Here is a 23,638-nt window from a genome sequence, read left to right on the forward strand (position 1 = left end):
ACAGGTACAACACAAACAAGTTTGATATTTATCCCATGGGGACGATTTCAACCAATAGATGGCGGAATAAAAATGAGAGAAAGACTCATATTCGATGACTGCTATCTCAGCTTTGCAGCTCTGTACAATTAAGTCTTATTTTGCCATCTGGAATGTTGCTTCTTGAACTTCATTTACTGCAATGAGAAGACCATTGTTTGAATTTTTATTTTTATAGCAATGACTTGCGCGACACAATTTAGCGGATTCATTCTTGTAATTTTTTACACTTGCGTTTGTCATTCGTGAAACTATGTGGATGTTTGTTCCTCTTAGACAAACAAAAATTTTCTTTAAATTGTGAATGGATTATGTGGAGAAACTGACCTTAGGGTCTCTCCCTTTATAGCATAGCTGATTTTAACAGTTGACCGGAAATGACTGAGCTGGCTTATCTAAAACCAGGAAGTAGCCATGCATAAAACAAACCATTTTGATTTTCTGAGCAATTTGACGTAATAATGCTCTAGCCAGGCCCACAGCCACTGATGGACTGTCTCCCATTAGTATATTTTAGCCCTTAGCCAGTTCTAAGGGTGCTTTTACACCTGCCTCATTTAGTTCGGTTGAATCGTACCAGAGTTCGTTTCCCCGTTTGGTGCGGTTCGTTTGCGCAGGTGAGAAAGCAGCAATCGCACTCGGGTGCACACCAAAAGCGGACCAAACAAGCGTACCGAGACCTGCTTAAGAAGAGGTGGTCTCGGTACGCTTTCAAACGAACTCTGGAGCGGTTCGTTTGTGGTGAAACCAGCTGCCGTAGTCAGCTGCGCTGTGCATTGTGGGATGAGGAAGTGTTTGTTGACAGTTTGCACTTTAGCATGGCAGCTCGTGGACAAACTTGGAGTAGTGAGGAGGTGCGGAGCCTCATAGAAATTTGGTCAGATGACCATGAGCATGTCAGAGTTAAGAAGAATTAATGCACGCCTCCGCTTGAAGTTACGAGCGATTCCCGCTCGCCATTTGCAGTGCATTAGAACGTTGTTTTCAAGCCGCATCCGCGCTTCATTATAGAAATGTATTTTTTGCATATTGTGGTATATACAAACAATGTAATAGATTATGGCCAGGGACAAAACCAGCCCGCGCAGTCGTCTCTCCGTAGTTGTGTTGTCTCCGTGTTGTTTGCTGGCTTTTCCTCTTATGTTGGAATTTTCCCGCACGTAAATTCTGACCAATCGAAAAGCACTTTAGGAAATACGTCATGGCCAATGAGTGATGTAGATGTTGTCATGTGACTGCATTTTGGTCCGTTTCAACTGGTACGGACCAAAGCAATCAGTGTGGCGTGAAAAGGAACCAAAAAAGCTGAAAAATGCTACAATGTATAATTGTTTGCCCTTGGTTCGGACCAAATGAATCGAACTAGAGATGTGAAAGCACCCTAAGTGGCTTCTGTTTCGCTCCCACACAAAATATCTGTTCTGAGAGTGTGTAAGTTTGGTTTGGCAGGTACTAAATTCAGCAAGACGGGCTGATTGCTTCACGGAGGCAGCTACCACTGTAATCACCACTGCGATGTATTTACGACAGTAAATTTGTATCATTGTAGGGGGCCTTCAAAAACACACAGAACTACATGCATTTGATTAAATATTCTATGACATTATGAAGTCATTAAAAAAATCACAAGCACACATTCCTCACAAAGGTCACAGATGTGATTAATTGAGCTGATCACTGACCATTTGTGTGTTTAGTCTGAATTGACTTGATCAGTCATAAACTTTTTTATTTAATATACATTTTAATGTGGGAGGCACAGTTGATCATTTAGATAAACTTTCATTTCCATAACTAAAGTTAAGCTTTAGTAGATGTGTTTTTTTATTAGCAGATGTAAAGACATCAAAATCTTGCAACGGTGAGATTTTTAATCGTCTAAATTGGAGAGGAGTAGAACATGAGTAAAAGACGGGCTGTCTGGCAAAGACCAGATGTCATATGAGTCAGACGAGCAAATGAGAGCTGTGAAAAGTGGAAAAAGAGGGATAAAAGACAGAAACAGACAGATCTAGAGGTGACTAGTTGTGGCACCATGTGGAGGCAGAAGCTCTTACATTCATAGATGAAGGAGAACCACACGTGGCTGCTACTGCCACCCAGCGGCCGAGCGAGGACCGACAGTATCTCACATCGATTACACAAACTCACAAGTAAAAGACAACATTTCCACGCACTGTTCTTTTTCTTTACCGATTTTATTCAGATGAGTGAAACACTTTCAGTTACAAAAATGACTTCAAATGAACAACACTGTACAATAAACAAGCGAGTTATTTGTCAACTATTTTTTGGTTTCAGAGATAATTACACCAAAAGGCTAACCTGTCACCATAGGGAGAAAAAGAGAGAAGGGACAGAAGAGAAGAAAAAGGAACTAGGCTACTCAACTCGAGTGAGAAAAAAAGAAAGGATGAAAAAGGGGGAAAAAACATGACAACGTACATCAACAAGCAAAAAAGACGCACACATTCACGCACATATCCACGCTGCCAAGATAACTGTATATCTGTTCAATTTTAGAGTGTAAAATACGTTCACGCGCACACGATCATATGTACACACAGACAATGACGCACGCACGCGCTCTCATTTACGCACAGAACATGAAATCAGGGAGAAGATTCAGAGGACAGATTAACACCACTAACACCCGAAAACGGAAACAAAAATTCATCACAGACATACCAAGTATTTTCTTTAAGATCATCATCACCACCATGAAGATTTACCCCCGAAAAATAAATTACAAATATACATTTCATAATGATCTATTTACTTTGGATAGTTGAGGTTATACCTTCAGAAACTGGGTTGCTAAGTGACCAGGAAAAGAGACAAAAGAAAACAGCTGAGGATGTGTTAGTGGAGCTCTTTGGTTTAACTAGATGTGTTTTTAAACACCTTTGGACTGAAGCTGTTATGTATTATTATTATGATTATTATTTAATGTATAATATGTAATGAGAGAGAGAGAGCAGGTAAAACAACAATTAGAGAGTAGAATGAGAACGAAAAGACTAATATTTGCAGCTCTCTTGGTCAGGCCTTTTCAAATGTTATGATTTTGATTTTTCGGTAATTTTTACACATTTCCGATTGTAACTAATGAACTAGTGAAGGCCCACTGCTCCGGGTGTGTGTTCACATTGTGTGTGTGTGTTCACTGCTCTCTGTGTGTGCACTTTGGATGGGCTAAAAGCAGAGCACGAATTCTGAGTATGGGTCACCATACTTGGCTGTATGTCACGTCACTTTCACTTTCACTTTTGAATAAATTGAGAACCGCTGCGAATCAAATTCAATGATTGTTTACATGATTTTAGGGAGCGTGTGTGTTGTGCTCGGTCTCAGAGAAGCGTGCTGCTTTGGTATCATTCTCTGGAGATTCACGCCACTGAGAGACTCGCACTTTAAACACGCTCCCTTACGCTGCTGCTACTACTTGCATATCGTCCTCGTTAAGTTTTTAAGACATCCGGAACTGCGACTGACTGTAACCGTGAGAAGGAAAGCTAGATAAAAGATAACTAGAGATAAGACTTCCCCTTTTATTCCACTCCTGCGTTTTACAATATACAGATATACAATTTGTCACCTAGCAACAACAGTCACCGCCTGCTCTTCAGTCACATGTCCGACTTATACATACATACACGTGCACAATAAGTGTGCATATATGAAAAGGTGTGTGTATGTGTCCTGCCCTGTGTTTGGTGACTGTAAAAATGGTCCCAGGGGCCGAGGGAGTGAACATGCCAAGAACAGCAGTAAAGTTCTTTACATTTTTCATCCTCATTTTTTTTTTTTTTTTGTCTAAATGTTCCCTGGACCAATCAGAACACTTCTCCTCGGCCCCTGCTGATGGATGCAGCCAGCTTCTCTGTTTAAAGCATTTATCTATTTGGTATGTCATTAAGAGAGTGCGGTAGGGCTATATGAGTAACTATCTCTCTTCTACACCCCCCAGGAGACAGAACAGCAGACATGCTACGAAATAAATACAAAAAATAAAGCAGGAATAGAAATAGGACAAAGAGGAGAAGGAGCGAGGGAGAGAGCAAAAAGAGAGAAAGATGGAGCACTTATACGTTTCAGCTGTCATAAAATACATGCATTTTGATGTATTTTCTATCCAGGAACCCCAAATCCCTCCATCTTTCCTCTCCTAAAGTTTTTGGTTTTGTAGCTGTTTAAAGCTTTCAGGTCAAGGCTCGCGGCAAAACTGTGCTCCATGCTGTCACATGTATGCAGTAGCCATCACCACAGTAACCATAGCAACAACATCCGTAACATCAGCAATTGTGAGACAGGTATGTACAGATACAATGCACGTTCCTATACAACCTTATCCCTTCTAAGCCATGGCAGTGCATGCTTTTACTCTGTATGGTTACTTCAGCATTGAAAGAATGCTGCAGAAACATTTGAGCAGAAGTAACACAGTGCTGCTTTTTCCCGTGATATGTTTCCCCCCACAGGCTCTGTTCAGTAAGGAACAACTAAGAGGTCGCAAAGACAAGTCTTCGCCCATACGCTGTCGATTTAGACTGACGGTTGCATTTGTCAATGGATTTGGTTTGAAAGGTCGCCTTGGCAAAGGAAGTTTACATTTGAATACAATCTGGTGCCTCAAACACACCCACTACAAAATTGGTATCTGGAATATATTAAATAAATATAATAATAAAAAAGGTTTTTTAAGAAAATTCACAAACAAGCAAGAGGAGAATAAATAAAGAAATCAATGTCTTAAAATGGGGGAGGAAGAAAACCCAAAAGAGAGATATTGGTGAATTTTTGGTCTAAGTAAATATCAACATTTTTTATCTTTTAACAATGTTTTTTTCTCCATACATTAGCAATTAGTAAGCATTATATCATAGATCATTTACTACAAAATCTATAGAAGCACTAACTGACCCATTCAGACTATAAAGTAATGCAGAGAACTGAGTTCATGTATCCCTCGTTGAACCTGCAGCGCTCACTGACTACAGATTTCAGCACGATATAAATACAACGGTAAGGTGGATGAGACCATGTAAGTTGTTGTGTATGTAATATTTGGTTCTCTTTAAAGCTTGTTTATACTCGACGTTGGTTCTTTGGATGTACTTGAGTGTGTTTATCCTGGTTTCTTATCTGTTGAACTGAATTTTCACAGTATTGTTTCAACCACCTGATTAGATTCTAACACAACTAGATAGGAACAAGTAAGAAACATAAAAAAATGAGATTTCTGCAAATACGTGAATACTTTTTCCCCAAATGAATGCACACAAATCTACACACATAGCCAAGAAAAGTCCCACAAAGCAGACAGACGGAACGAAGGACCAAAAGTAACAACCCTCCCAACCCCCAAATGAACCCGAAACATCTTCTTCAGATGAGTCCAGTGAGGTCATCAAAGATCCCACCACCCAGGACCAGGAAGAGTCTGAATGACAGGAGGCAGAGGGTCATCCCTTGCTACATGGTTCTGGGTGACGTCAGTCCAGAGGTACATGAGGGGATGCTGTTTTTTTCTGTACAGCAACTCACTTTGCTCCTCTATCCATTTTTTATTTTTGGCTTGGTTTGTTTTTGGTTTTCCTTTATGGGCAGTTTGGCTGGCTGTGAAGTTTCGCTTCATTTTTTGGCTTGTAGAAGCAGCAGAGAGGACAGGAGCCCCTTCGTCGTGACAGATCCCACAGGTTTCCCATGTTGCCATGCTGTCTTACCAGAGCAGCCTCATCAAGGTAAGCCCACCCCCTTCTCTTTCTGCATCATGAGAATGATGAACTGATCATGAATGAATGAATTGCTTTGGTATTCAAAAGGGAGAAAGTGACTGAGGGAGGAATGAAATGGAATGAGGAAGTTTACAAGCACAATTATTAAGAGAGAAATTAAACTATTTACACTCAACTTGAGGCGTGAAAGCTAGAGAGGAGCTTGTTCTCACTTTTATTATACTATATGACATTCATGTCATCGGACAACAAGTGCATTAAGCTATGCAGTGCTTATATGATAAACATCAAAGACCTCAACACAATCAAACACACAATCCTCTTGATATGGTGAATAAGACATGGAATGATGATGATGTTGATCTTAGATGCAAAAAAGACTGATGTAAATATCTGCTACTTCTGAGAATAAAAATCGACAAGAATGTGGAAGATCCAGAGAATCACAACAGCGTTTGAGTCCGGCTCGATCATATTTAACATTAAATCATAAAAAAAACATGAAAGAAAACTATGTGATTGCATGGCAGATGATGATGAGCTCAGAGATGGCTGGATTGTTGTCACTGGGTCTGGTCCTGGACGGTTGGCTATTTACAGGTCCTTTGGATAAAGCTTTTCCATCCGTATTTTTGGTGTTTGTTTTTGGTATTTGGTATGCTTGTATTTTTTTGTCATAGCGAGTCTCTCAGAGTTCTATCATACTATTTGGTATTCAATACTTCACATGTTTGCTTCAAAGAGTTGCAGTTTTTCTATAACGCACAGTGAAGTTCATTCTTTTATTATGTTTTTGTTTCTCAAGGATGTCTTTTCATTATCTTCTCACTGCACTACAGTTTTTTATTTTTCTCCTTTTATGTATTTGACTGTCCCGCTAAGCCGCGTGGTGTTTTTTTGGTTTAATTTTCTCTCCTCTCCTCTTTCTTCCTCCTTCCACTCCATCTCTCCATCTCTCCCCTCTTCCACTCTTTATATATTTTTGGCATCAGTAGAGTGGGAGAATGGAAGAGAGAGAGTGAGAATGAGAGGAACCGAAAGGGAGCGAGGGGATCAAGATATGCTTTGGTTTACAGGTAAGGTTTCATCTCCTCTTTCTCCTCCTCTTGTGATTGGTCTTGGGCAACGTCACTCGATTTTAGCCCCTCCTATCGAGTGTGGGCTGTGTAGCAATTCGCCGGAAGAGCAGGAAGAGATGGGGCTCGAGCAAGGGGAGGGACTCATGCCGCCTGTGACAGGAAATGAGGTTTTGGCAAGAGCTGAACCGCCCAATCCCATGCCGGTGCCTGTTGCCCTTGGCAACAAAGAGGAGTGGTTGAGAAAGAGGGAAGAGGGAAGACCTGCTCCTTGGCCTCCAGAACCACCAATTAACACCTTGCTGCTGCCCTCAAGACTGGAAATGGGCAGCTGGCCACCACTGGCTGCTAGGGCTGTGGAAGAGACACAGTATTACTCACAAGCATTAACGAAACTGACATGTTACGCAATACACAGGATGCGCTTGTACCGTGTGAACTGATGAACAGATGTGAGAAAAGGATAATAAGAGTGGATGGACGTAAATAAAAACTCAAACAGAGAGGACACAGTAACACATGACTGATACGAGGAGTCATTAGTGTTTCTCCCACCCTCTCTTTCACACAAACCTTGTATAGTAGCAAGTGGGTTGCTGCCAAGAAGAGCTTGGTTGATTCCTGTTTTAACTCCCCTCACCGTATTCCTGAGTCACACGAACCAACCCACAAAACACAGAAATCAGAAAGGAATACAGGCAAGAGGAAGGGAGAATGAAGAACATTTAGAAGCATAGTTAAGAGCTGGAAAAATAGTTCAAGAAGACAGGTATTTGCAGAGCTGTTTCTTGTAATGCAATGCAGGCCACACACCAGCACCTCAGTGGCCATCCTTACACTAAGATGTATTCAACCAAGTCTTTTAAACAAATATGCAATATCGCTGAACAAATATACAAAAATGACAGCACTTAAAAAATAAGAAATGTAAATTAAAAAGACAAAAACAATATTTATAATATATCCTTTATAATTAATAATATTTGTATATAATAATCTAACTGAAACCTTTTTAAATTAAGTGTTACCTTTATACTTTGTGTACATAGTACTGTTAAAAAATGTGAATCAATTTAATTGATGCATAAAAGTTACAGTAAATCTTTTTTTTTTTACATGGTTACAAATAAATGCTGTTTTCTTGAACTTTGTAAAGACAGTAATGACAACACAAATAAATAGCATTTAAAAAATAAAATAGAAAACATTTATTTTAAATGTGTAAAAATGCTTTACAGTATTTATGAACAAATTAATGCAGCCTTGGTGAAAGTTTTTTCAATCTTAGCACCCCAAACATTTGAATGGTAATTTATAAATGATGAAAGAAATATTTACATGTAATATGTTATAAATAACAACAAATTAGTTATAATAAATTCTATAACAATGATTATAATATATATATATATATATATATATATATTCATTGTCATTTACAATTGTCTCATAATCTAAAACAGTCAATTTACCAGAATTCACATAATGCCCTTATCAACATTTTTATATAATTTTCACATTTTCCTATACTTGACAATGACAAATAAGTTTAAGTGAGTGACTGCATGTGCATGTATGTGTTTGTGTGTTTGAATTTTTATATTTGTGTGTGTGTATTTCATATTTGTGTGTGTGTGAGAGAGAGTCTCTGCTGGTTGTATTCACCTCAAACTTGCAGCAAAGTCATTGATGTAGTTAGAAACGTCACCATTCTTTTTATGCCATGAACTGCAGATGACAAATCCACATACACAAAAATACATTTACACACACACACACACAAACACTGCAGTTACCTACATTTGCTGTGCCACATGGAGTAAAAGGTGATGAATATGGTGAGTGGACGTGTGTGTGTGTGTGTGTGTGGGAGAGATAAATGAACTCACCCTGTGTTCAGACTTAGTGTACTGTGAGTTGGAGGGGCGGGGCTGGCATCACTGCGAGGAGGCGGGGTTACAGGAGATGGTGCAGAGCTTAAGGAGGGGCCACTTGGGGTCAAAGGGCAAACCGATGACATAGTGGTCACTGAAGGTGGGAAAGAGTTAGAGCATCCATCATATATATATCATTTAACTATATGTCTCTGATCAGCAGACGTCCACTTGTGCACCCTACCTGCTGTACCGAGACTGCTCACTGTCTGTGATGGTCCCTGACTGGGCATCTGTAAGGAAGACGCAGATACAATATCACAGGTCTAAAGGGAAACATGGTGGACAGAGAGTAACGGAGGGTGAAAAGGGAAAGAGGCTGAAGTCAAATACAGGAAGGTTTGTACTCTGTTTGTAAATTTTTTGTCACTCAACTACAGAACCTCAATTATATAGCAAAATACTGAGTTTCAAAGTGAAAACATGCTAAATTCTTCTGAAAGAATTAGTAACAGAGGCTGAATCCTCCTGATGTATCATGACACTGACAATTAGTTGTGTAAACTGGTTATGAAGGTATGAATTATTACACATTATAATGCAAAGCAATGCAGGGTGGGTGAAATATATGCACCATTATGGGAATGATTATTATTATCTGCTCATGCAGGAGAAACTAGTAGTGTTGTGGCACAGGGGGGTTGGAGACAGGGGTATGGGCCAAGGGAGCAAGCCGGGTCATACCATGTGCGGGCTGTAGCAGGGGGGTTTGTGCGAGGTGGGCTGGGGTTGGCTGGGCAAGGGAGGGGTGGCACTGGAGGGGTTAATACGTTTCTCTTTCTGTCGGCGATTGCAGAACCAGACACGGATCACCTCCTTCTCCATACTGAGCTTCTCGGCGATCAGTAGGATCTCCTCTGAGGTAGGCTTCTGGTTCTGAATGCAGAAAACATAACCGGTTTAGGATGGGATTATTACAGGACATTCATTTGGGAAGCATTTAGTTACTACCACTCAAATGTTTAGGGTCAGAACTTAACAGAACAGAACAGCACTTTTATTCAGCAAGGATGCATTAAACTGAAAGTCAAAAAAGTGACAGTAAAGAGACATTTGATATATTACAAAAGATTTCTAATCAAAATAAATGCTGTTCTTTTTAACTTACTGTCAATCAAAAATTCATCTTTTTATTATCACATTAATATATTTATATAAAAATATAATTATCTTATATTGTATTAACATTTAATAATATTACTGTTTCTACTGAATAAAAAAAAAATGCAGCCTTGGTGTGCGTAAGAGAAAATAAAATAAAAGCTACCAACCAACTTATTCATATCTTCTGTTCCTGCCAGAAGCTGAAAAACTACTTGATACTTTAACTTGAATATAACACCCTGAATAAATTTTTTTTTTGCTTTTGCTTCATTATCAGCAAGAAGGAGAATATTTTTGGAATGGAAATTAAAAAAATCCACCAAAAACTGGATTTGTGATTTGATATTATACTTAAAACTAGAAAGAATAAAATATGTCAAAAAAGGATCCATTCAAAATCTTATAAAATTTGGAGACCTATGATTACATTTTTTGAAAAGATGAAGACCCTACCTTCTAACTAATCAATAGGACTAAAGTTTTAGAAAGGCCATCAGACCTTAATATACCTGGTTATGTCATGCTTGCTTATATACAGTATATCTACACAGAAAGTTTTTTTTTTTTTTTTTTTTTTTTTTATTGTGAAATTGATATATCTGCTTGATAACAAAATATTGAAATGTATCCTGATATTTTGTATAGTAAGCACTCTATTATTTATTCATATAATTAATATTTGGTCATTTGGTAATTAATTTTAATTTTTTTCCTGGTTTGTGGAACCAGGTTGGGAAAGAAAATACATTTAATTGTTTGACATTTTATTTTGTTTGCACATGTTTGAAAAATTAATAAATAAAGTGAAAAAAAAAAAAAAACACCAACCACAAATTTTTAACAGGTAGTGTATATTGTGGAAGAGATTTGAAATCATGTGTTCAGACCGTGATGAAGCTGTGTTCCAGAGCGACACGGATGTTGGTCTCAATGCTGGTGCGTTTCTTCCTACGGCGGCCAGGCAGGCCGTCAAACCCCAGGGAAGGAGAGGAAAGAGCACTGGGACTTGGCAAGGTGCTGTCCATCGACATTGTTTCTAAGTTAACCATAAAAAACTTTTATTTTGAATGTTATTTCAGTCACAAAATGTTCTATACATGGCATAACCAATTTTTTTTTAATGATGTGGCTTAAACGCCACTTAAACTGTAGTTTAAGACAGAGATTCAAAGGAACTTAAAGGGATAGTTCACCCAAAAATTTAATTTCTGTCATCATTTATTCACTCTCATGTCGTTCCAAACCTGTATGACTTTCTTTCTTCTGTGGAATATAACAGAAGATATTTTGAAGAATGTTGGCTTCCACTGTATGAAAAACAAACAAAAATACAATTGAAGTCAACAGGAACTGAAACCGTTTGTCTGCCAACATTCTTCTAAATATGTTGCGAAGAAAGAATGTCATGCAGGTTTGGATTAAAATGAAGATTTTTGGGATTGGGTGGACTATTCCTTTAAGTACTAGGTTTGATTGGCAGCAGTAATTTACTGCAGCTGTTTTTGACGGTTACCTGCGTCAGTCAGCCACTTCTCCAACAGAGGTTTGAGTTTGCACATGTTCTTGAAGCTGAGATTAAGTGCCTCGAAGCGAGAGATCGTGGTCTGACTGAAATCATTCCCATAGAGCTTCCCCATGGCCAATCCAACATCACCCTGTAGAGGGAAACAGAGACCAAACATTACTATACAGGGACATACAAATCTTCTGAGTGAGCATGTGTGTGTGTGTTTATGTGTGTGTACCTGTGTGAAGCCCAGTTTGATCCTTCTCTGTTTGAATGTGCGGGCAAATTGCTCCAGTTCCTCCAGATCACTGGGCTCCTCAGGATGAGAGGTCACTGTGTTCACGATGCTGTCTGCAACCTTCTCTCTCTGCAACAAACCAGACACACATACAAGACTCAAACATGAGTGCCAGATGGAAATGTGTTTTTGTTGAAATCATGATACTCTTTTTCAGGATTAGAAAACTAGAAAGGACTAGAAAGTTCATAAGAACAGCAACAAAAATCTTTTGCGACAATCTACTGTCACTTTTGATTAATGTATTTTGTTTTTGCCAAGTAAAAAAGAAAAAAAACGTAATCTTTTGAATGCTACTGTTTATTTTACTACAATTGTCATGCACACAAAATTACAAATATTATTGTGTTTCCTTTTTTAAATAGGGAACAGAAAAAAATGATAGTCATCACAGTTTTCTACATTTAAAAAATTCATATCTTTTCAAGTACCCCTTGGAATCTGTTTAAGTAACCTCTGGCATATGTTAACCCCTGTTGGGGAACAGAAATCTCATAAATAAGTGATCTTTCATCAGATGTTTGTACCTGTGCTTGAAGACTAAGTCTGGGTGGAGCGGCCAGCAGGCTTCCTTGGTTTTGCTGAGGTAGTGGAATTAGATTTGGCGTTGATAGCAGCCCTGAAACATACACAACCAATAAGATTTTATCGATTACAATTACATCAAATCAGATTTATAGGATCATGACAACTGACATGCAACAAGGCTTAATGTTTAAAGAGGTCATATGATGCGATTTCAGTTTTTCCTTTCTCTTCGGAGTGTTACAAGCTCTTGGTGCATGAAGAAGATCTGTGAAGTTGCAAAGACTAAAGTCTCAAATCCAAAGAGATATTATTTATCAAAGCTAGGACTCCCCACTAAATCAGCTTGTTCTAACACACCCCCACATCTCTACATCACTATGTGGAAGTATTTGCTAATGATGCCCAAATGTTCACGCAAAGAAAGAAAGTGTAGTTTCAGTAACACAGTCAGTGTTGAAGCAGCCATGTCAGAGAGATCCTGTGTGTATCAAAGAGGACCTATAATAATGTACAGTATTTGAAAAATAATGTGTTTTTTGGATATTAAAGCGATTCAACATATTCTGTTACAACAATTACACAAAAGAATGATATTTAAAATAGCATCAAATAACCCCTTTAATAGTTTCATTCATATTAAACATCAATATTGTAAAAAGTATAATTTTTAACACAACTAAAATGAACAAAATGTCTTGAATAAAGATTAGATCAGTTTGATGAACAACTGAGAAAAATGATCTGATCTTCCCATCACTAAAACTAATAGTAAATAAGCTACCTTGCTGCCCTTGCTGTGTTTGTGGTAAAAGAAACTGTGCGGGTGAAGGCAGAGTGTGTCCCTGAACGAGGACTAACTGCTGCAGCTGCAGCAACTGCTGAATGTCCTGAAAGAGAGAAAAGAAACAGATGCTGAAAGGATGTGATGGTTTCACTCTGATGAATGACTGATTCTGGAACATTATTAACTGTGACAATAAAGTCCTGCGGAGGGAATTCACCAAGAATAAACAAATAATGTACAGACCTTTGAGTCTTAAAATTGGCTGTTCAGTGAATTTCTCCCTAGCACACTCTTAAAAATAAAGGTGCTTCACGATGCCATAGAAGAACCTTTTTTGTCTAAATGGTTTCATAAAGAACCTTTAACATCTTTAGGTTCTTTGTGGAGAAAGAATGTTCTTTAGATTAGAAAAAGATAAGAAAGAGATGGTTCTTTAATGAACCTTTAACTGAATGGTTCTTCGTGGAACCAAAAATGGTCCTGTGGATGCACCTTTATTTTTAAGATTGTATCACCTCATTTAAGGTGTGCTGCTCAAAGCTGATTGGCTGTACCTGCGCAGTGAGCTGGATTGGCTGAGAAAGGGAAAGCTGGTGAGGAGGAGGCGGGACAGGGGCGGCGGTTTGTTCCTGTGTGCTCTGCGATTGGCCCTGCGATTGCGGCTGAGCTGCGTGCTGACTGGCCTGCTGCTGGGCTTGCTGTCGATTGGCCACGTGGGCCGCATGCGACTGCTGCACAGCTGCAGCGAGGAGCTGCGCCTGCTGTAAAAGCAGCTGTTGCTGTGCTGGCAAAAGTGCAGTCAACTAGAGAGAGAAAGAGCGGCAGAGAATGCAAGTGTGGTGAAAATAAGAGTTAAAAAAAATAGATGAAAGAAAGCACATCTAAAGCAAGCAAGCGCACATAGAAACCCACACACACACACACATATATATATATATATAAAGAGTAAGTGCGTGTTCATGTACTGGTTCTTCATCTTACCCCTGCGAGCTGACCACCCGTTAGCATCAGCTGTGTGTGGGGAAGGGCCGTCTGAGCATGTGTAGTTTGTATAGCAGCAGGAGACATCTCACCACAATCCTCCACCTTAGTCTGAGACACAGTGACAGGGAAATGTTGATGATGAATTCATGTGTTACTAAAAGAGACACAGTGAGTGGGGGTATTGAAAGGAGGGTGATAAAGTGAGGTTCATAAAAAAAAACTAGCAGCTCATGAGATGGAAAAAACTGTAAAAGACTCAATAAAAAACTAATTTTTGATTGGCCACAAACAAGAAAATGTGCAGATCTGTATGTAAATCACTTTCACATGCATTTAAACACATCCCCTCACCTTGGGGCTGCTGCTCAGTGTGGGAGAAAGTGAGAAAGGGTTGATTTTCAGCGGCTGAACCTAATGGAGGGAAACACATTGAAAATATGACTTATTTTTGAATCATGCTGTGTTCAGATGAAAATGTACTGGTACCTGGCTGTGACTTACCTGATTATTTGAATCTGAGCCGTTTCTTTCGGAGTCTGAGAAACACAATAAGAGAAAACAACATTTCTGATCATTTAGTCATTTAGTCAATCTGATCATTTAAGTTTTTAGGCAAGGCAAGGCAAGTTTATTTATATAGCACATTTCATACACAATGGTAATTGAAAGTGCTTTACATAAAAGAAAGTAAAATAATCATGAAGAAAAATAATAACAAGAATAAAACAAGCAATTTTAAAACTTTTAAAATTATTAAAATATTTACTTATTTAAAATGAATTTAAAACAGTGATTTTACATAAAAAGTTAACATAATATAGTTATTCTTTTTAGCTTTATTATAGCAAAATACACGTTATTTATTGATATAAATTTTTATTGTTAAATTAACTTTAGTTTACTCTTTATTATTGCTTTATTATTGATATTTTGTTTACATAATTTATGAATATGTATTTATATATTTATAATTTATATATATATATATATATATATATATATGCTGCAAAAAATAATTTTATAGGGCTAGTGCAAATGTTATTATGTCAAGTAAATATCAGAGCTGGAAATTCCTTTTTATGGAGCGGTGTTGCAAACATACAAAAACATAATGTATCTTTATACCAGTGCTCTCCATCGGAGAGTCTGCCGCTGGATTCTCAACCTCTACTGGCTTTAACATTCTGATATCTGTGAAAAAGAGAGAAGGATATGAGGTCAGTCATCAACTTTTGTTTAATGCTGATGCATTTCGAATACTTCATGATGATGAATGGAAGTGTAACAAACACAAATATGTTATATTTTGAATGAACACACAAATGCACATATTTTGATGCTTAAAAAAAATACAGCGGTCAAGTTTCCTCTGTTCTCACACAAGTGGAGACGTGCTTAATCCAACAAACAACTTAATGATTTCGTCACCACAGACGTGTCACTTCAAATTTAACTGTAACCGGGCCCATGGGACTGTCCCAGTCCCTCAGCGGAGAGAAACAGAGCGTGCAAAATAAATGTGGGCAAAATATGTTGTATCTTTTAAGAATCCTAAAAACATTTTTCACAAAAGAGATTTATTATGTTCTGGTATACACTCAGTATGTAAATACACATAAATATATTCAACATAAAAATCTGAACACACGACTAAACGTGTGCATGGTTCTGACAAATTCAAGCTAGTTTAGTTTATTTGTATGGCACTTTTTATAATACAAAAGAGCTTCAACTAGCGTAAGCTTTATAATTTCTGTAGCCAAAAAAGCTCTCAAACAGACATGCATAAACACACACACACACGCACAGAGAGAGAGAAAGATAGTAACACACTTACTTCCCTTTTGTGAAAAATGCAAATAAAGTCAACGACTGACTAATAATATCACCCACCTGCATATACCACTATCTCGTCCGATCCTCTTTATCTATCTCCCCCTCAACACTCACACTTCATCCTTCATTTCTAACTTATTCACCATTCCGTCCATCAAAACTTCATTCTTGCAAACTACATGAAACAATGAGGTCTTATCAGATAATTAATATCTGACTCCTCCAGGGGGCAGCACAACTAAAAAAAAAAAAACTAAAAAAACTTAAAAACGTGACTAATAATCCCAGAGAAAGTTACTCAGGAAACCGATTTCACTAGTATCAGTTGAGTCACTCTTGTAAAAGCCACCAAAAAAGCTGAAGAATTGCCGACTTCCTCAGACAATCAAATCCAGGATCCACTGACAGTGATTGCTGAAAGGAAGTAACAAGGGAGGAAAGCCCCTCTCCAGGCCCGTCAGCAAACAGGCCGTATCTATAGGGTTTCCACAGAATGACCTGCTGGGAAAATGGTCCTCTGATAGCTCAGGCTGAAAGTTTGAGAATATTTTCATATTGTGTCACACACAAGTCGTGACTGTTTTGAGTATGGTGTCATAATTCATCTGAATGAAAAATAAGCTGACTAGAGGTCTTCAGAGAACCATCGTTGATTTAGAGCAAAAATGTCAAAGCAGTGTTTTTAATCATGGTTTATTTTATGCAGATCATCACAAGCATATCTGACACCTTGCAGTCTATCATAACTCATTCGATATAAATCCACCACAGTTTTGCGCTATCAAATCTAGAATATAAGGTTTGTTTTATATGAAGTTAATGTGCAGTTCATCATTCATCTGAAGTTAATATGAAAGAGTGCCTGATGGTTTTGGTGTTAATGTCTCACTTCCCTCTTTGTTTCCCCTCAGGCTGGGGCATACACAATGTGTTAAACCAAACCCTTCGGGCCAGCTATTAATACACACATGCACATGCACGCACACACACATGCGGGCATGCTTAAATGTAAGTGCTGCTATATAATGTAAAGTCCTTATACAGTAGCTGACACACACAGTTCTCTTTCTTATTTATTTTGAACTTCTCTATTTCATAACTTCTGTATTACAAAGATCTCTTTTCTTTTTTAAAATCTGAAATAGATATGCTTACACCGCCTGCACATACTGGAAATGATTTCCGAGTTAAATTATTGTATCGCAATATTAACTGACAATAATAATACTCCACATTTCAGAGGGAGAAAGAGACTATCTGCACACCTTCAGCAGTACATGTTTCGGCTTATTTCAATGTTAACCTCATATTCACTCATTTTGCCTTATTTTCCATTTGGCAGCTCCATGCAGCCTCTTTAATAAGCAGCTTACATTTAGCAAATTCATTTTTCCTCCGAGCTGAACCCATGATTTCTGTCCTTCTACCATCACGTTATACTGTTGCGTCTTTATTGAGCTACAGGTTCCTGAATCTAGCTGAGGCTCATTTTAAGTCACCTGTCACATACTTTTACTTTTTGAAGCCACATGTAAAAATGAAGACCTTTCTTTAAACAAGAATCAGTGCAATTTCAGATCTCAGTCTCCATCACAGCATGAATTAACCTCTCAGTTTGCTCAGCTCCTTTAGTTTGTATTTAACTGCAATTTTAAAATGTTTGAAAGGTCAGTTAATGTCAGTTATGATAATGCAAGTTGTGTTTATGAATATTGTAGCTGGTTTCTACCTGCTATAATCTACACAGTAAGTGAAGGCAACACTCCTCAAGGTAGCATTTTTACTCCTTCTCCTAGCAAACACACACTATATTAACAGTGCACTACACATAATAATGTTCATTATTAAAGGGAAGAGTTCCTGTCCTGTGATCTGTCTGACAGATGCACTGTTGGTCAGAGTTGCAGTTGGGAGCTGGGGCAGGGGAAACCCCATGAAGAACTTCACACTGGGTTTCCCAGAGGCACCCTTATACACTTCCAGTCACTTCATATAATTGTATCACCTCCTCAATACTAAAAAGTGCTTATTTGCCTGATGAACCAGCAAAAAAATGTAGACATACACAACGGTAATGTAATAACCAGAAGATTTTATGCACTTAATACCACAAATTGACGTAGTTTTTAACCACTTAAAAGTCAGATAAACTGAGCTCTCTGAATTTAGAAAGAGAAAAACACAGCTTTTAGGTTTTTAGTTTTAGAAAACTGTCATTATTTAGAAATCACAAGACCACCAGTTCATATCCAGAGCGTAGTAAAAAAAAAACCAGATCATTGAAGAGTTCTCACATGTTCCTAAATTACAAATCCTACAACTGGAACATAAGATTGCCTAGAAAAAAATCCCCCTAAACCTCACATCTTTACTGTGGCAGCAAGAGTCTTGTGAGAAAAGCCACAGAGGTCAGTAGGTGAGAATTCAAGATTTAAACCATTTCTCCAAACAACAACAACAAAAACTTGGTCTGCCAAAAAGCATTATTATCTTAATATGAGTAAAAAGTGTGACTATTTTGAGGCCAAAACCTGTGAAAATGTCTATATTTGGTGAAAATGTAATTTAATACTGGCCACACTTCAATAACCCACAGCCTCAGTGAAGAAAGTGTTGGAAGCGTCATGTTGTGGATTTGCATTTCATCAGCAGAGTCTGGGCGTCTTATTAAAGTACATGTAAATATAGATGCTGCAAAACGCAAGGAAATACTACAAGAACATATTTTTCTGTCTGCTGAACTTCAGCAGGACAGTGATCTTAAACTATGAGAACATGAATGTGAAAGTCCTACACTGGCCCAGATTTTACCCCAAACATTTGGTGGCATCTGAAAAGATGAATCATAAGATGAATCGCTTGTCATATTCCTCAATTTATAAGATGCTTTGGATAAAAGCCTCTGCTAAAACAACAGCTCCAAAATAAAGTAAATCAAATTAAAAAAAATTAGAATATGTAATAATTAAAAAAAAAAACTCATTAAACAAAAACATTCAAATTATTTATACAAAATAATTTAAATAGTGTTCTGAGGGGGAAAAAAACCTGTGAATCCTTTTGCAAAGCACCATAACATAAATCCTATAAATTTCTAGAGAAAATAGACACTTTGAAATTCACAAAGCATATTTTGGAATTATTTCTGCCTTTGTGTAACTTTGAATAGCTCTTTCTTTCAGTTTCTCCACACTAACCTTCTTGGCCTGATGACCTCAGACGTCCCTGCATTTCTAATGAATCCATCAATAAACCTCTGAAGAGACCAACCTGGCAACCTCCCTGATACTCCAGACACATACCTGGCAACCACATATGAGAGTAATCCATGGATGCAACAGGACCGTTCTTTGTCATGTTGATGAATATGTGTGCAGTCGTTCAGTGAGGTCCTCTTCCTCTCACACACATGAATACACTCTTCCTCTGTCTCACTCTCTCCGCGTCTCTTTGACTCTGTCAGTGTGCGGCCAAGAAGGAGGAACAAACTGATAACAAGTGGAGGGGTGAACTCTCCACTCCTCCTTCTCTCCTCCCTCCGTCACCTCCTCTCTACGCTATACTCACCCACACCTCCGCCCCCTCTTGCCCACTTCCTGACCCCGAGACAGCAAGACAGCAGCAGGTCAGGACAGACATGCCACATTTACAAGAATGCAACTCTGACTGCATTTTACACTCGTAAGTCTGTTACAGGTCATTTCATTGAGCGAATTCATGCGTCGGTCACATATGGAGGAGGAAATGCTGAGGAAGACAAGCAGGATGGTGAGCGTACGAAGAAGGAAGTGAAGCGCTGTTGATCGGTGGGCTGAAGAGCGGGGTCAGGTGAAGATAGAGAGGAGGAAAGAGGTTGAGAGTGGGAAGGCAGCAGAGAGGAGAGAAAGATGAAAGAATAAGCAGATGGTGTGATAGAGGTAAAAAGAGGGGGAGAGTTGTGCCGCTGGAAAGTGCTGGGGTTGCTGGAAAGAGTAGCTCACGAGTCCTGCAGTGACTCTCCGTCTCTCTCGCACACTCGTTTCACACCGTATCGCTACTGTATATCAACACATCTGTCACAACACAAGCCTCCATCAGGAAATAAAGAATGAGGACGCTTGCGCACACGGCTTTTTTCCAACCTCACACGTCCACACTGGGGCATGAATCACCCCGTAGAAGCCCAAAACAAAGCAGAGAAAGCAAACCAAACTGTATGTGTTGCTGTGATATAAAACTGTAATGTATCTAAAGCAGGAAGCAGGGCTGGATTACAGTCTGTACTGCTAAGTGACTGAAAATAAATATGTTCCACATCTAACAACAGTGTGGACACACCAAATTGTTATTATATACAGTGTATATATATATATATATATACACACTTTTATTTTTCTTAATGTATTTGTTTTACACAATTTCGAAAATTAGTAAAATTAAAAGGTATAAAACAACACAAATAGAGGTGTTGTGTTTAAGTGTTAAGTCCTTATTGGCTTCTTTTCACTATTTGCTCCAATTCAAATCCCACAAAAAAAAATATCATTATTATTCTAAAGAGAATCATACAGTGATACAACTGATATTTGTATAGACACTTATTTGAAGGATTTATGCATGAGCCTTTTATACAAAAGTTCTTAAAACTCTTAAGAAACAGAAATAAAGGTACAAAAGCTGTCACTGGGCCAGTATCTTTTCAAAAGGTACATTTTTGTACCTATAAGGTTCTAATATGTACCCTTTAATTACCTTTAAAGTACCAAAATGGACCCTTTAGGTACAAATATCTACATTTTTGAAAAGGTACCGCCCGAGTCACAGCTGTTGTACCTTTATTTCTCAGACTATACTGTAATATAGTTTTCACTAGTATTTGCATCTTCATAAATTTAAAATGATTCAAGAAAATTGAATCCCAATAATCTGAATATTATTTACAGATATACTATTAATATAAAAGTTTAAGGTTAATATGATAATCTTAATATGATATATAACAAAAAAGATTTCCTAGCATATACTCAATATGATACTGTATATTTAGGATCAGAGTTTTAGGGTGCTGAGTGATGATGATGTGGATGGAGTGATGTAAAAGCATTCCATCTGTACTTTATTGCTGTGATTTAAAAGCAGAATTTTTAGCATCATTACTCAGTCTATGATTCTAAACAGAGATTCAGATGCGTACAGCAGAAATCAGAGAATAGAGAATGTTGGCGTATTAAACAAACCAAATGGTTATAAGGAACTAGATGTAATGGATAGTTACTAAGGCGGATTTTAGAAACAGCCTGCTGAAGTGATTTAAAGTCAAGGTGAAGTCGAAGTACTTCATGTTTAACACTAGGAGGCGCCATTGATCCACTTCTGATGAACGTGATGAAGAGTTTCTCTCCTATTTCCTGATTGATCACTCTTATTTCCGAGCACTCCATTTCAACTTTACTGCTCATGTTAACATAAAAGAAATGTTTAAATATCATCTAGTTATTAGTCTGTATTAATCTGTATTTATCTATACAGACACACGCAAACACAAATCTAACAAAAGACAGCTGCCTTTACAGGCCAATATGACAGCTCAATTTTCTAACTGTTCTATTTATTCATTGTTTCTTCCTATACCATCTCATACAAGTTAACAGACAAACAAAGAGAGCAGAGCGCCAGGTTCACGGTCATCGACAGCCTGTCTGTATGCTGTGCAGCTGCTGGGGTTCAAATTCATGACCCCAGAGGTCACACTGCACAGACACGTCTGCATATGTCACAGGGGTCTCAGGCCATTTGGCCAGCCACTTGTCTTATGATTTCCATGGAAACAGTGCTTCCTCGTAACAATTGCAAACAACATTTTTAGCATGTGTGATGACCTGCAGCCTGATGCAGTCATGGAACAAACAGGAACATCTCGTGATCCACCAGCCCTTATGCCTCTATTATCTTTAAAATCGAGTATGTTCCTCTCGCTCTCCTTCTCTCCATGTCTATCTGATCAGCTGTCCGTTTCAGAGCGCGAGCTACAGGCCTCAAGAGAGCCATCAATCTTTCAGCTGTCACCGCTATGAGTGCATATGTGTGTGAGTGATTAGATACAAACTATTTCGCACAGTGAACACACTTCACTCTGCAGATGCAATCACGTTTAGTCTTTAATGCTGATAAAGTTACTTTCCATCCTTCATTCCAGGCTGAGGCATCCACCTCCTCACCTCCATAAACACAAGTGTCCATTCTCTCCGCTTGCCACGCTCTCCTTCAGCTGTTAAACCATCAGCACGTCCTGTAATGTAATGATGAAAATGCTCTTTTTAAACTGTTTCCAGATATTTCTTTCATTTTTTCCCTGCTGGTCAGCAGATGCTGTGACATCACTGGACACCGCTCCGCACTGTGATTGGTCAATGGCCTACGTTGCCAGGCAACAGCAGTGAAAGGTCTCTCTTGTGTGTGTGTGTGTGTGTGTGTGTGTGTGTGTGTGTGTTTGTCTGTGCTTATGTGTATGTTTTTACCCCTGTGACAGACAGTAAAAATGGTAAATGGAGAGCATCTCTTGTGCTGATAAGTTTCCTACCGGAAATGGAGCATTTCATCCTGTAATGTGAGGGTTATGTGTCGTTTCCCCTGAATGAATGTGTGCATGCTTAATATTTTTTGGCGTATAAAGGTGTGTGTGAACGCAGCTGTGTGTGAGAAAGTGTGTGTGTCTGGGGAATAGGTGGTTATTGTTTTTGGCACAGACCCTCATTTTTCTGCAATCGATCGATTCCTCTGACTCTCGACACAACAATAATCACACACACACACACACACATGCACACACACACACACACACACACACACACACACTTGGTCCTCTTTCTATCAGTAGCATTATTACTGTGAAGAAAGGTAGAGGGGGAAATAAGAGGAGCCGAGAGGAATTCATATGGCTGAACGGGGAACAATGCGGATGTAGGGGAAAGTCAGGCCACTTGAAAGAGAAGTGCACAGAGGGAGAATTGATAGTAAAATCTCACTGGGAAAGAAAAGGACAGGGGGAGATGAAGAGAGATGAGAAAATAAATGAAAAACTGGGATGATAAGATTAGAAAGTAGAAAGAAATGTTTGTAAACTGAAAAAGTGCCACCAATCCGACACTCTTGGTCGCTACAAATGACTACACACTGAAATGTTTTGTGTGCAATATTGAATCAAACTGTTTTAAACTTTTTCATCAGTTTCAAAACTCTGGTTTACTGATTCATTTGTGCAATTTTTGGTATGCATTACATTTGCTAAAAAAGTAAATTTTATATTTAGTATTTATTTTAAAAATGGTGAAATATTTGTTATATTCATAATATTAGTATTTATTGCTATACTCTGGATAAAAATTTAAGAGTTTAATATTTGATAAATTTTACATAATTGTATATATAAAATTTATAAATATATATAAATATAAAATTTATATATATAAAACTTAATTTAGTGAAAAACCATGTGGAAAATGTTCATTATGTTAACTTTTTACTTTACACATTAAATATTTTGGATCTAATTGGCTATAGTGACTTCTTGGTCAAACTATGGTTCCTCAGATTAATAAAAACAACCATTTCGGAACAAATACATAAACATCAAGATATATATAAAATAACTTCATAAGCCTGAGAATGACCTAAAAATATGTAATTCGCCCAGCCCTACTGCAGAATAATAACAAAAGAGCATTACAAGAGAGAAGATGAAGGATTCATCCCATCTTTTTCCAATAAAAGAAGAAATGAGACACTGAATTGGGGAGGATGGAGGGGTGAGGGTACAACAAAAGAGATGAGA

General features: G+C 38.1%; 1 protein-coding gene across 10 annotated transcripts in view; it reads right to left on the reverse strand.

Annotated features, from left to right (window-relative positions):
- Positions 1 to 6,305: 6,305 nt before the first annotated feature.
- The window catches only part of LOC132102936 (POU domain, class 2, transcription factor 2-like), a 31,689-nt gene continuing 14,356 nt past the window's right edge, over positions 6,306 to 23,638 (reverse strand). The window contains exons 1-18 of one of the 10 annotated variants that reach the window (XM_059507670.1): positions 19,131 to 19,287; positions 15,118 to 15,183; positions 14,494 to 14,528; positions 14,344 to 14,403; positions 13,990 to 14,100; positions 13,563 to 13,811; positions 13,006 to 13,111; positions 12,224 to 12,315; positions 11,637 to 11,765; positions 11,405 to 11,546; positions 11,136 to 11,198; positions 10,779 to 10,927; positions 9,472 to 9,663; positions 8,972 to 9,020; positions 8,743 to 8,881; positions 8,519 to 8,581; positions 7,427 to 7,500; positions 6,306 to 7,207 (exon numbers count right to left, since the gene is read on the reverse strand). In XM_059507670.1, coding sequence (XP_059363653.1) covers positions 6,906 to 7,207; positions 7,427 to 7,500; positions 8,519 to 8,581; positions 8,743 to 8,881; positions 8,972 to 9,020; positions 9,472 to 9,663; positions 10,779 to 10,927; positions 11,136 to 11,198; positions 11,405 to 11,546; positions 11,637 to 11,765; positions 12,224 to 12,315; positions 13,006 to 13,111; positions 13,563 to 13,811; positions 13,990 to 14,100; positions 14,344 to 14,403; positions 14,494 to 14,528; positions 15,118 to 15,183; positions 19,131 to 19,185 — 2,076 coding nt within the window. In that variant the 5' untranslated portion in view covers positions 19,186 to 19,287 and the 3' untranslated portion in view covers positions 6,306 to 6,905. Of the gene's footprint in view, positions 7,208 to 7,426; positions 7,501 to 8,518; positions 8,582 to 8,742; positions 8,882 to 8,971; positions 9,021 to 9,471; positions 9,664 to 10,778; positions 10,928 to 11,135; positions 11,199 to 11,404; positions 11,547 to 11,636; positions 11,766 to 12,223; positions 12,316 to 13,005; positions 13,112 to 13,562; positions 13,812 to 13,989; positions 14,101 to 14,343; positions 14,404 to 14,493; positions 14,529 to 15,117; positions 15,184 to 19,025; positions 19,288 to 23,638 lie in introns of those variants that run through there. The other 9 variants (XM_059507667.1, XM_059507668.1, XM_059507669.1 and 6 more) reach the window with 9 other exon arrangements.

The sequence above is a fragment of the Carassius carassius genome, chromosome 24 (assembly GCF_963082965.1).
Source record: "Carassius carassius chromosome 24, fCarCar2.1, whole genome shotgun sequence".
In the NCBI taxonomy this organism is placed as follows: domain Eukaryota; kingdom Metazoa; phylum Chordata; class Actinopteri; order Cypriniformes; family Cyprinidae; genus Carassius; species Carassius carassius.